The 12,963-nt window shown below is 36.8% G+C and overlaps 1 protein-coding gene across 1 annotated transcript in view; it reads right to left on the bottom strand.

Annotated features, from left to right (window-relative positions):
• Positions 1-12,963, bottom strand: part of LOC148376826 (unconventional myosin-X-like) — a 44,195-nt gene that overhangs the window by 8,942 nt on the left and 22,290 nt on the right. Inside the window, exons 2-3 of the mRNA XM_088327075.1 lie at positions 11,189-11,287; positions 1,195-1,347 (exon numbers count right to left, since the gene is read on the bottom strand). Of these exons, the coding sequence (XP_088183201.1) occupies positions 1,195-1,347; positions 11,189-11,287 (252 nt within the window). The remainder of the gene's footprint in view (positions 1-1,194; positions 1,348-11,188; positions 11,288-12,963) is intronic.

Below are 12,963 nucleotides of genomic sequence, written 5' to 3'. Positions count from 1 at the left end.
GGTCATTTTTCCTCTCAAAAAACGAGCGCATAATTGTTGGGAGAATGTAGTTGGTGTTTGGTTAATGGAGTTAGATAACTAATTCGAACAATTTGGTAAATGCTACATTTTGATGGTTTAAATTCCAACACTTTATTGTAGAAAAAGGGATCGTGATGCACTTGATTGTTTTTTTTGTTTTCAGTTTTGGATTTTCTTTAATTTTTTTCAATGAATATATTTTCTTTTTGTAGGTAATTGTTCGAGTGTTTCCATTTATATTTTTTCATTATTTTGAGTTTTAACTGTGAAATTCGGATTTTGCTTCTTATTTTTGTCATTGTATTTGATTCTAATAGGTTCCACCTGATTGGTTTGTTTTGTTCCTGTTTTGAGATTTCATTCTGAAAAGAAGATTTTGGACCCGTTTTATTTTGACGGGTGGCCCTATTCCATTGCAAGCCATCGGGTGTCAAGGGGGGTGTGGGGGATTTCATTTTGCTTTGGTGTTTTTATTCTGAATTTCTTATTTTTCCCCATTTTTTGTCGATTTATTTTATTTTGAAAGAGCCCCCTCCCTCATTGTAATAAAGGTGATCAGGATGTGGTGGGGGATGGAGCTTACACTTGAATGTTTTTTTTTTTAATTTTATTCTGAAATCCAGATTTTATCCTGTTTTTGCAACAAAAAGTGGGGTATTTGATCGTTTTGATGCATTTTTTTGTCAGTGTATTTTATTTTGAAAGGCGTCCCTCCCCCATTCCAGAAAAGAGGGTTGGGGGGCACACTGGATAGTGATTGCAGCCAGCTGTGCTCCAAACTGGGGAGGGGGTCGGCTCCCCACCGAATTCCAATCATTCCAGTTCACTCGCGTTAGCGACATTAGCATGCAACTTTCGGAAGGCTAATGTTGTTTTGGTCACATGCCCCGCCCCTTCAAAAAAATTTCTAAAAATGATTGAAAATCACGAATAATTGCCAAGAATCAACGGCAATTCCTCTTGCTACCAGTAGAGGCGTGGCCAATATGCAAATGAGATGCCTTCACCGGATTCACGACGATGCATTAGCATTAGCATTAGCATCAATGTGCATAAAATGGCCGCCAAAGTAGCAAATCGGCCCAAATCGAAGCAGGTCGAGTGTCTGCAAATATTTCAATGGGCGGAGCCTAAACAAGCGACGGCATTGGTTGTTCCTTTTTCGGTACTCACGTAAATCCGTCTTTGTCGATAACGCAGGAAAAGGTTGTGCATGATGGCGCCCTCGTCCAGTTCCTCCAGCGCCGCCATGTCCTCTACGCCCGATTCGTCACCCGCGGCTCGAAGTTGGTCGCCCGTTAGCGCCTCCTGCTGGTAGGTCAAGACCTGAAAAACAGCCCAGGCTTCCTTCATCGGTATCAGAGTATAGGAAACCTTTAAATATTTTTCGTCACGGTCTGGATTTCGGGTCGGGTCTGGACGATACAGCGCACCGGAGTGTAAGCTTTTTTCCAAACTGTAACGTAGCAGTAAGACAGTAGCCACCAGGTCAGATATCTTTACATTTTCTTTTCTAGCGTTTTCCTTGATGAATAGTCCAAACAAACACCTAGATAGATAGATAGATAGATAGATAGATAGATAGATGGATGGATGGATAGATACCATAGATAGATAGATAGATACCATAGATAGATGGAAAGATACTGTAGATAGATAGATAGACAGATAGATACCATAGATAGATGGAAAGATAGATAGATACCATAGATAGATAGATAGATAGCATAGATAGCATAGATAGATAGATGGATACCATATATGGAAAGATAGATAGATATAGTGATAGATAGATAGATAGATATAGATGGACGGACAGATACCATAGATGAATAGATACCATAGATGAATAGATAGATAGATACCATAGATAGATAGATACCATAGATGAATAGATACCATAGATAGATAGATAGATAGATAGATAGATAGATAGATAGATAGATAGATAAATAGACACCATAGATGGATACCATAGATAAATAGATACCATAGATAGATAGATACCATAGATAGACAGATAGATACCATAGATAGATAGATACCATAGATAGACAGATAGATACCATAGATAGACAGATAGATACCATAGATAGATACCATAGATAGATAGATAGATAGACGGACAGATACCATAGATGGATAGATAAACGCCAACCCCACATTTGCATATTACCCTATTTTTTATTTTATTATTTTATTTTTCAACACAAGGATACTGCTGGAAGTGTGAATTTCCCTACATGGATGAATAAAGTATCTATCTAGACAACTATTTATCTATCTATCTATCTATCTATCTATGTATATCTCAATACCTCAATCTATCTATCTATCTATCTCAAGTGGAGGCCGTCCACACCAGAGCCAGTCGAAACAACCCGTCAAAACAAAACCAGAGGAATCCTGCTGAGTCGTAAGGCGAAACTTTTGACATTTGAACTCCGAAATTGCCGGAAGAGACACTTTTCAAGGGAAGGTTGGGGGGGGCGTCCTTGTCCCAGAGCTCCAATAAATAACATTAAAGACACTCGAGTAGAAAACAATAGAAAAAAAGTGAAATTTACAGCGCCATTAAAACACATTTTCAGTGAGAATGAGTACCTTAAATTTCGGACTATAGAGCTCACCTGATTATAAGCCGCACCCACCACATTTTAAGAGGATGACCGCTTTTGTACGTACACAAGGTCCCGTTGAAAATAATCCAAGAAAAAAAAAAGTATATTTCCAAAGGTAAGGGTGGGAAAAATATATATCCACTATTGCCAGAGTTTTCAAAGCTTTAATAATAATATTATAACTTTCATCCCAAACCGTGCCTGTGAAGGGTAGCAAAACGCTACTAGCAACACGCTCGCAAAACAGTAAACAGCTGTGTTAAAAAAACATACCGTACTTGTATTAAGCACAGTAAACAGTCCACATCTTCCTCTAAAAAATCAACTTCATCAAAGTCGTCTTCCTTCAGTTTGGGAAAGATACTTTGTCATAAAGACGTCGTCCCACGCTCCCTGAATCGAAAACACGTTAGCATCGCGCTCGCAAAGTAAAGTTTACGTGCGGTAGCTCTGTTTCCTTCGATATCGGACTGCTTGATTGCGTTTAGTTTGAAAGTTACGTCATGTGCCTTTCTTTTTGCAATGTGCATGATGAGGATATGTCTACGGTAATTTAATTTGTGCACAAGCTAAGAAGTTGCAGTCTTCCTCGGCGCATATATTCCACCGGTCTAAATCTTACCTTTTGTACTCGAGCGCCGATGGCGGCCGTTAGAAAAATGACATAAATTGGCCGCATCACTGAATAAGCCGCAGGGTTGAAGGTTTGGGAAAAAAGTAGCGGCTTATAGTCCGGAATTTACGGTAATTGTAATGAAAGTAGAGCCTTATGTGGTCGTCCACTTTAAGGTTCGGAATGAAAAAAAAAGGCTCCTCTTTACAGCTTTTTCCCCACTCTAAAATAAAATATCAACAACAAATGATTGCCTAAAAACATACAAAATTCAACACAATTGCTCTATAAGAGTCTCCTTGGATACTTGCTAAACATTAGCCACCAATGGACTCCAGCTGTGGCTCATTGACAGATTGGCTTTCTGTCTATTTAAGCTCAGTGCTCTCATTTTTCCTTGGTCATTCCGTCAACAAACCTCGGCCCCGCGAGACTCGGTCCTGTTTCCTGTTGGTATTCCCTGTCCGGTATTGTTCCCGTTTATTTTTGTCCTGTTTAATATCGGTTTCCAGTTTCGTTCCCGTCTATTTTTGTCCTGTTCATTATGCTCTCCAGTTTTCGTTCCCGTCTAGGTTGTCCTGTGTATTTTCGATATCCTGTTTCATTATCAATCCTGTCTGTACCTGCCTGTCCGGTATCGACCCCAAAACCCTAGTTTGAAACCCTCAGCCAGAAACCCTAAAATCATATTAGAACATAATGACTCGAAGACGCAAAATTCTAGTTTCAAACCCTACTCAAAACCTTAAACATTATTAAAAACCGAAAAATGCTAGTTTAAAACCAAAGTTCAAAACCTTGAAAACCCTTTATACAAAACCTAATTTGAAGCCGATACCCTTGTTTTAAATCCTAAAAACGCTTTGAAGTCCGGATTTAAAGCAAAAACCCCAGTTGGAAACCTTAAAAACATTTTAAAACCCTAATTTTCGTCCAAAACTGTAGTTTTAAACCCTGTTTCGAAACCTTAGTTTGAAACCTTAAAAACGCCTTAAAACTCTGTTGTGAATGCAAAATCCTAGTTTAAAATCCTAAATGCACTTTAAAACCTCAATTTGAAACCCAAACCCTATTTTGAAACCCTAGCTTGAAACTAAAAATGTTTTCAAACCTATTTTGAACCCAAATCTCAAATTTGAGACCGTAGTTGGACACCCTAAAACACTTTGAAACCTTAATTTGAAGCTGAAACTACCGTTTGAACCCCAAGTTCAAGACCTTATCAAAAGTTTTAAAACCCTAACATAAAGCCTAGTTTGAAACCCTCAGCCAGAAACCCTAAAACATATTAAAACAATAATGAATCCAAGACTGGTAAGAAATCCTACAAACACTCTAAAACCCGGATTTTAACCCAAAATTCTAGTTTCAAACCCTACTTCAAAACCCTAAACATGATTAAGAACTCTATTTAAAAAGAAGAAATGCTAGTTTGAAATCAAAGTTCAAAACCTTAAAAACCCTTGACAAAACCTAATTTGAAGCCGAAACCCTGGTTTTAAATGCTAAAAACGCTTTGATTTAAAGCAAAAACCCCAGTTTGAAACCTTAAAAACATTTTAAAACCCTAATTTCCGTCCAAAACTGTAGTTTTAAACCCTGTTTCCAAACCTTAGTTTGAAACCTTTGAAAAAGCCTTAAAACTCTGTTGTGAATGCAAAATCCTAGTTTAAAATCCTAAAAGCACTTTAAAACCTCTGTTTAATGTCGGTTTCCGGTTTCGTTCCTGTCTATTTTTGTCCTGTTTATTATTCTCTCCAGTTTTCGTTCCCGTCTTGTTTGTCCTGTTTATTTTCGATATCCCGTTTCATTATCTATCCTGTCTGTCCGGTATCGACCCCATCTGTCCGATATCTACTCGGGCAAATGGTATCGATCTCGTCGGTCTCTGGCTTCCAGTCCGTGCCTAACGCGCATGACTCCCCATTTCCCGTAAAATAAAAGGCTTGTGTGAAAACGTCACGCGTTTGGGTCCTGATCCTGTTCCGGTTCATGACATACACAGTATATAAATTATATATGTGTTGCATGTAACATCATTTGAGTATTGTTGCTCTGTTGCCTTCGGGGGCCGTCCGAATTCCAAATCTTCTGTCCGCTTATCAAGAAAAATTCTATGTCGCTTTCAAGGACAGTGGGAAAAATAAACAGGCTTTCCTATTATCTCCCCATGGTTGCCTTCAGGGACATTTGCAAGTCAGTCTGTCTCCTCAGCTCGGAATGATCGTCCGAATTCCCACGTTTTGAAACGCCTCGAATCCGACTGAAACAAATCTCACCCGAATCGGAGTAAATATTTCATATTTTATTTGAATTTTTTTTTTATTCAACTACATTTTTTACTCATTCGAGTAAACTGCGACAAAAATCTTCTTATTTGAAGTATTCTTTTTCCTTTTCACATAAATAATGATGATCAAATTTAGTTGAAGGATGAGGAAAAAATAGAAAACTTTATTGATCTAGACATAAAATCGCATACATTTTTTAAAGACAATAATTGTTGGAAATATAATAGAATCATATTTTGTAAACTAAAAGTAGTAAAAAAATTGTAAGTTAAAGAAAAAAAATGCATTATTTTTAATCTAAGAAAAAAGAGGAAGTTATGGTAAATGATAAAAGAAATCAACACATATTTTCAAATTAAAACACGGGTGAAAATATTGTAAAAGATTGGAAAAAAATAGCAATGATTTTGTTTTTTGTTGTTTTTAAAAAAGTGGCTAAAACATAATGAAATGAAGAAAAAATGCAATATTTTCAACGATAAAGAGGTTAAAACTTTAATTAATTGAATTAATACAAAATTTGAAAACTAAAAGTAGTGAAAACATGGAAAAATAAATTTAAAACAAAAAGCGGGTAAAATACTATAGGAAAATTTTCAAATATTTTTCACAATAAAAAAACTGGTAAAATATAGTAAAATAGTAGGAAAACAATTTGCAATATTTCTTACTAAAATCATTAAAAGATATGATTAAATGATAAGAATAGTTAGCAATAGTTTTGAAATAAAAAATATGTGAAATAATACAAACTAAATTACATTTCAAACTAAAAGCTGTTAAAAAAAAGATTAACTTGCAATATTTTATAAATAAGACAAAAATTGCAATATTTTTTAAAAATTCAAAGTGGTTAAAAGCATAAAATAAAGACAAAAAAATCAATATTTTAAACTAAAAATATAATAAAAATATAAGAAAAATGTCATTCTATTTTATTCTATTCTTTTATTTTATTTCGTTCCATTCTATCTACAAATTAAATAATAGGTGCGAACATAATACAAATATATTAGCAAAATAATTTGCAATTTTTTGAAATAAAGACGAATTTACATTATTTTACTAAATAAAAACCAGGTGAAAATAAAGTCAAATAAGGAGAAACTTGCTGGCATTAATTGATTATATTTTATTCATTGTCAAATAAAATTAAAGTCCTAACTATGACAAATAGTTTTGCCTATTTGAAATATAAATGATTATTAATCATTTGACTTAAGAAACAACCTTTAAAATGTTTTAAAATGGGAAAAATTTAGAGTCAGAAATTGATTTTAATATGTTTGCTGTCATGGTTGCCATGGCGCCCAATTGGCCCCGCCCGAGTGGCACCAGTTTCAGTCACGGTTGCCATGGCGCCCAATTGGCAATTGTCAGTATTTAAACTCTGTCCTGTCAGTCCCCTTTGGTCGGTGCGTCTGCGAATATCTGTTTTTACACGGCAAGCCCTTTTTTTGCCTGTCCCGTTTTTTTTGCTCCTGTTTGTCTCCCGCTACGATCCGTTTTGATTGCAACCACGTCTGTTCTCCCGTTCCGAATAACGTTCCATTTTTGATCTCGACCACTTCTACTCTCCTCGACTTGTTTCCGATCCCGACTACGTTTTTGCTCTTCTATCCCGGCTACTGACCCGTTTTTTTCCGTTCCCGACACCGCCATTGCTCGCCACAGAAGTCCCACTTCCGCGTTCAGAGCGACCTGCTTTCCGCGTCCAGCAATCACCGGATCGTGGGCGCAACCTTTCTTCTAATAAAACTAGTGAGAAACGTTACGCGAGTGGGTCCTGTCTCCGTTCTGGTCCTGACATTTGCTTTAAAGTGCATTTATTTTTTAACAATTAAGCTAATTCATTTATCATTTTTTTTTCCCTGCAGTAAATCTGTGTAAAATAAAATCATAACGCTCTGTTGCCTTCAGGGATGTCCCGGAAAAATGGGAATTCCAGTCAAATGCCTTCAGGGACGCTGGGAAATCATAAATTTCAAATGTTTGTCGGGCCAAAATTGGTCGTCGGGTAAAAAACTTGGATAACGGCACCACCAAAGAGTGTTAGCGTTAGCGTCATTCCTTCGAGGACGTCCTGACAAAAAAAAAACAACAGGAATTCCAGTCTTGAGCCGTCAAGGATGCTCGGAAATCACAATGCTCAAATGTTCGGTGAGCCAAAACTGGTTGCCCAATCAGGCCCGCTGGGGGATTGAATTCGGCCCACGAGACAACACTAAGGAAAGCGCAAGAGAAAAACGAGCTGCAGGTTGAAATATGTCCGCTTGATGTTGCCAAAGCCAGGCGCCTGTCACAAACGCTGTACTTGTATTTCTTTTTTTTCTCTCTCTCTCTCTTCCTCCCTTTTTCTCTCACTTTCTATCTCTCTCTCTTTCACTCGCTCCGTCTATCTTTTTCTTCCTTTGTTCCTCTGTGTCTTTTGCTCTCGCTTCCTTTCTTCCTTTTCTTTCTCTCTCTTGCATCCCCCTCCCTTCTCTCCCCTTCTCTCTTTCTCTCCTTCTCTCTTTCTATTTCTGTTTGGATTTCTTTTTCTCTCTCTTCTCACCATTTCTCTTTTTAATCTCTTTTGTTTCTTACATTCTCTCTCTCTTGCTCTCTTTTATCTCTCTTTCTTTTTTCTTTCTTTGTCCCACCCTCTCTATTTTTCTCTCCCTCTCTTTCTCTTATTTCTTTCCCTCTATTTTTTCTTTCTCCTCAATCTACTAGTTTCTTTCTTTCGTTCTGTCCTTCTGTCTTTCTTTCTTTGTCCCACACTCTCTCTTTTTCTCTCCCTCTCTTTCTCTTATTTCTTTCCCTCTCTTTTTTTCTTTCTCCTCAATCTACTAGTTTCTTTCTTTCTCCATTTCCTTCCCTCTTTCTTTCTTTCTGTCTTTCTTTGTCCCACCCTCTCTTTTTCTCTCCCTCTCTTTCTCTTATTTCTTTCCCTCTCTTTTTTCTTTCTCCTCAATCTACTAGTTTCTTTTTCTTTCTCCATTTCCTTCCCTCTTTCTTTCTTTCTTCCTTTCTTTGTCCCACTCTCTTTCTTTTTTCTCTCGCTCTCTTTCTCTTATTTCTTTCCCTCTATTTTTTCTTTCTCCTCAATCTACTAGTTTCTTTCTTTCTCTTTCTTTCTCCATTTCCTTCCCTCTTTCTTTCTTTCTTTCTTTCTTTCTTTCTTTCCTTCTTTCTTTCTGTTCATCTCTCCTTTTCATTCTTCCTTCATCAATAGTCCGGCCCCGAGAGTATGTTTGTTCCATCTTGTGGCCCCCGAGTTCAAATGAGTTGGACACCCCTGCCCTAATGAGTATCGTTAGCACTTTATTTTAGCTTCTTTCCTTCGAGGACATCTTGAAAAAAACCTTCAAGGATGCTCGAAAATCCCAGCTCTCAAATATTTGCTGGGTCAAAACGGGTTGCCGGGCAGAAAACCTGGATGATGTCATCTCTAATAAGTATTATTTAGCATTTAGCGTTAGCGTCCTCAAATATTTGCTTGGTCAAAATGGGTTGCTGGGCAGAAAACCGGGATGATGTCATCTCTAATGAGTATTATATAGCATTTAGCGTTAGCGTCCTCAAATATTTGCTTGGTCAAAATGGGTTGCTGGGCAGAAAACCGGGATGATGTCACCACTAATGTGTATTATTTACCATATAATGTTAGCATCCTCAAATATTTGCTCGGTCAAAACGGGTTGCCGGGCAGAAAACCTGGATGATGTCATCTCTAATGAGTATTATTTAGCATTTAGCGTTAGCGTCCTCAAATATTTGCTGGGTCAAAACGGGTTGCCGGGCAGAAAACCTGGATGATGTCATCTCTAATAAGTATTATTTAGCATTTAGCGTTAGCGTCCTCAAATATTTGCTTGGTCAAAATGGGTTGCCGGGCAGAAAACCGGGATGATGTCATCTCTAATAAGTATTATTTAGCATTTAGCGTTAGCGTCCTCAAATATTTGCTGGGTCAAAATGGGTTGCTGGGCAGAAAACCGGGATGATGTCATCTCTAATGAGTATTATATAGCATTTAGCGTTAGCGTCCTCAAATATTTGCTTGGTCAAAATGGGTTGCTGGGCAGAAAACCGGGATGATGTCACCACTAATGTGTATTATTTACCATATAATGTTAGCATCCTCAAATATTTGCTCGGTCAAAACGGGTTGCCGGGCAGAAAACCTGGATGATGTCATCTCTAATGAGTATTATTTAGCATTTAGCGTTAGTGTCCTCAAATATTTGCTGGGTCAAAACGGGTTGCCGGGCAGAAAACCTGGATGATGTCATCTCTAATAAGTATTATTTAGCATTTAGCGTTAGCGTCCTCAAATATTTGCTGGGTCAAAATGGGTTGCTGGGCAGAAAACCGGGATGATGTCACCACTAATGTGTATTATTTACCATATAATGTTAGCATCCTCAAATATTTGCTCGGTCAAAACGGGTTGCCGGGCAGAAAACCTGGATGATGTCATCTCTAATGAGTATTATTTAGCATTTAGCGTTAGCGTCCTCAAATATTTGCTGGGTCGAAACAGGTTGCCGGGCAGAAAACCTGGATGATGTCACCTTAATGAGTATCGTTAGCACTTTGAATTAGCTTCTTTTCTTCGAGGACATCCTGAAAAACCAAGTATTATTTAGCGCTTAGCGTTAGCGTCCATCTTTTGAGTTTCCCACAAAGGCCTTCATGTACTTTAAAGTGTTTCGGATTCCGAAAAAAAACAACAAAAGGCCAGTTGACACTACCGCTAACGAGAGTTAGGACGTAATCCAAAGCCTAGCTAGCAAAGCCGTCTTTGTTTGCGGCAGATTTACGCCGTTAGCATCTGTCGCCGGGCGGGCTTAGCCGGGGCCCCACAAAAGCTTTGTTGACTTAGCGCTGACGTTAGCTTACAACTTATTAGCTTGACAGAGGAATGTTGGGAAGTCAGCGCTTTGGGCTAACGCAAATGTGGGCTAGCATTGATGTTAGCTTACAACTTTATTATGGTGGAAGAAGAACGGGTGTAAATTAGCTCTTTTCGGCTAACGTAAACGTCGGCTAACGAAAGAGGAAAATTGTGTAAAAAAGGAGAATTTCTCTTTTATTTTGAAAATCATTTTCTAATTAGATGAATATTGGAGTACATCAAATTCTGTGATCAAACTAATTATTTTGATAAATAGAACGAATTAACAACGATTTCTTGACAAATTATATATATATATATATATATATATATATATATATATATATATATATATATATATATATATATAAAATAATTAATATAATATTATGACATCAATTAAAATCCAACAAAAAAAAAAACAATAACCTAAAAATTTGTATTAAGAAACTAGAAAAGTAAATATAAACAATCAATATTTTAAAAAAAAAATCAAATTATTTTATCAAATCAAACTAATTTAAAAGTGTAGAATCCGAAATTAATAGTAGTTTGCCTATCACTGTTCCAACTAATTTCTAAAAAAATATTCTAAAAAAATTCAATTTAAAATTTGTAGGGGGCGCTAGAGACAACTGGAGTCAAATGACAAAAAAGTATTCCGAACTTTGAAAGTTTAGGACCTAAAAATAGTTTTTTTCTCCTCCTGGAATGTGGCGTTGCCATGGCAACACATGTTCATAATTCAAAGGTGAGGTACCTGTCCATCATCGGTGGTTACCGTGACAACACCGTCCGAGCAGGACGAGACGGTCCCGGGGAGGTCCTGATCGTCGTGGCGAAGCCACACTCGTAAGCCCTAAAACAAAAATAATAATAATGTTATGATAAGAGCTAATAAATCTCTTAATCACCCACATACTTTTCTAAATATTCTAAATGTTATCATGAATACATTTTCAGGCATGTTGTGAGATCTGCCCCTAATTACTCCGTTCTACGGATCTTCTTCCTGCTTTTGTAGCTCCGCCCCCTGTCGCTTATCCAATCAGAAGGAGCGGGGCGGGTAGCGTCCGAGACAGAAAAAGGGAAGAGGGAGGGAGAATGTCTTGGCCGCATCTGAGCCTGAACAATCGGCCCGCCGAATAAATCAAAACATGGATTCCAATACAAAATATCGATTCTGATATTTAGTCGACCTCTATTGGATATATTTTTTATTGATCTTGTATCTTCATTTATTTTAAAAACCCACAGTTTTTTTTTCAAACTGAAATGCGGAAAAATATTTTTTAAAAGTATTTCCATAGAAATAATCAAATGAATTAATTTTAGTGATAAATCGAAATAACAAATTCATACAGATAAATACCAAAAAAATGAATGAATATAAATTAAATAACCAATTATAAGAAACAAATAAAATAATAAGAAAATAATATCAATAAATAGTACTAATCCTAATTCGTACAAATAAATACAAACAATCTTATAAATTAATTAACATTAAAATTACAAAGAAATGACAAATTAGTATCAATATAAAACAACATATACTTACTTGATATTAAAAATAAACTCATATAAATATATATATATATATATATATATATATATATATATATATAAATGATCCTATGAATTAATCCAGTATTCATAGTTAGTATAGATAATAATTTAGACGGATAATGATAAAACGATACATGAATCAATCAAAACATATCATACATATAAAAAAATAAATTGGTGAATTAGTATATATATATTAGAGGTAAGATCGGGCCCAAAAAAAGCACCCGAGCCCGACGCAGGCCCGAGGGGTATTAAACCCGACCCGGACCGAGCCCGACTAATTAACTGGATTTGCTGGCCCGGCCCGAGGGGGCCCGAAATTACATATTTTATTTATAAGGAGGGGTGATTTATGATAACAAATTAAACTCTGCCTTTTGTTACAACATCTAGGCCTAAGTTAAATAAAACTGTATAAACATTTACATCATTTTTTGAGGTAGCGAAAACATTTAAGGGCGTCCGTCATTTTGACGACTTGATCATTGGGCCATAATCCACAGCAGCAGTAGTAGTACGTCCTTAAGATTTTAGCGCGGCACTATCATTGAGGGGGTGTTGACGTGTTGTGCCCTTTTCCGACTCCTATGCAAATCCCCCCCCCCCCCCCCCGATCGTATTCTATATAAAACGCTTATTAAAACAATAAAGCGAGCTAATTATAATAATTGGGAGATCCTAGTCTATATAACGCGTTTATTTAAACAATAAAGCGTGATTTTATTCTGCAAATTGCGTTTTTTAACGCGGATGAAAATGTCACCAACGTCAATGTACGCTTCCGACAAAAGCGATCGTATTCTATATAAAACGCTTATTAAAACTCTTACCAGAGTGCGTTTTCCTCGTCAGTTCTCCTCTCTTGAGTTTATCCTTAACTTCTTGTTGGTCCGACTCCATATCGGGGATACCAGGCCAAAATCACGCGAATTTGCGGAGGGGAAGATTATTAAGAGGACAGCA

The sequence above is a fragment of the Urocampus carinirostris genome, chromosome 1 (genome assembly GCF_059441175.1).
Source record: "Urocampus carinirostris isolate Australia breed hairy pipefish chromosome 1, RoL_Ucar_1.0, whole genome shotgun sequence".
Lineage (NCBI taxonomy): Eukaryota > Metazoa > Chordata > Actinopteri > Syngnathiformes > Syngnathidae > Urocampus > Urocampus carinirostris.
This window is presented reverse-complemented; position numbering and strand designations above follow the sequence as displayed.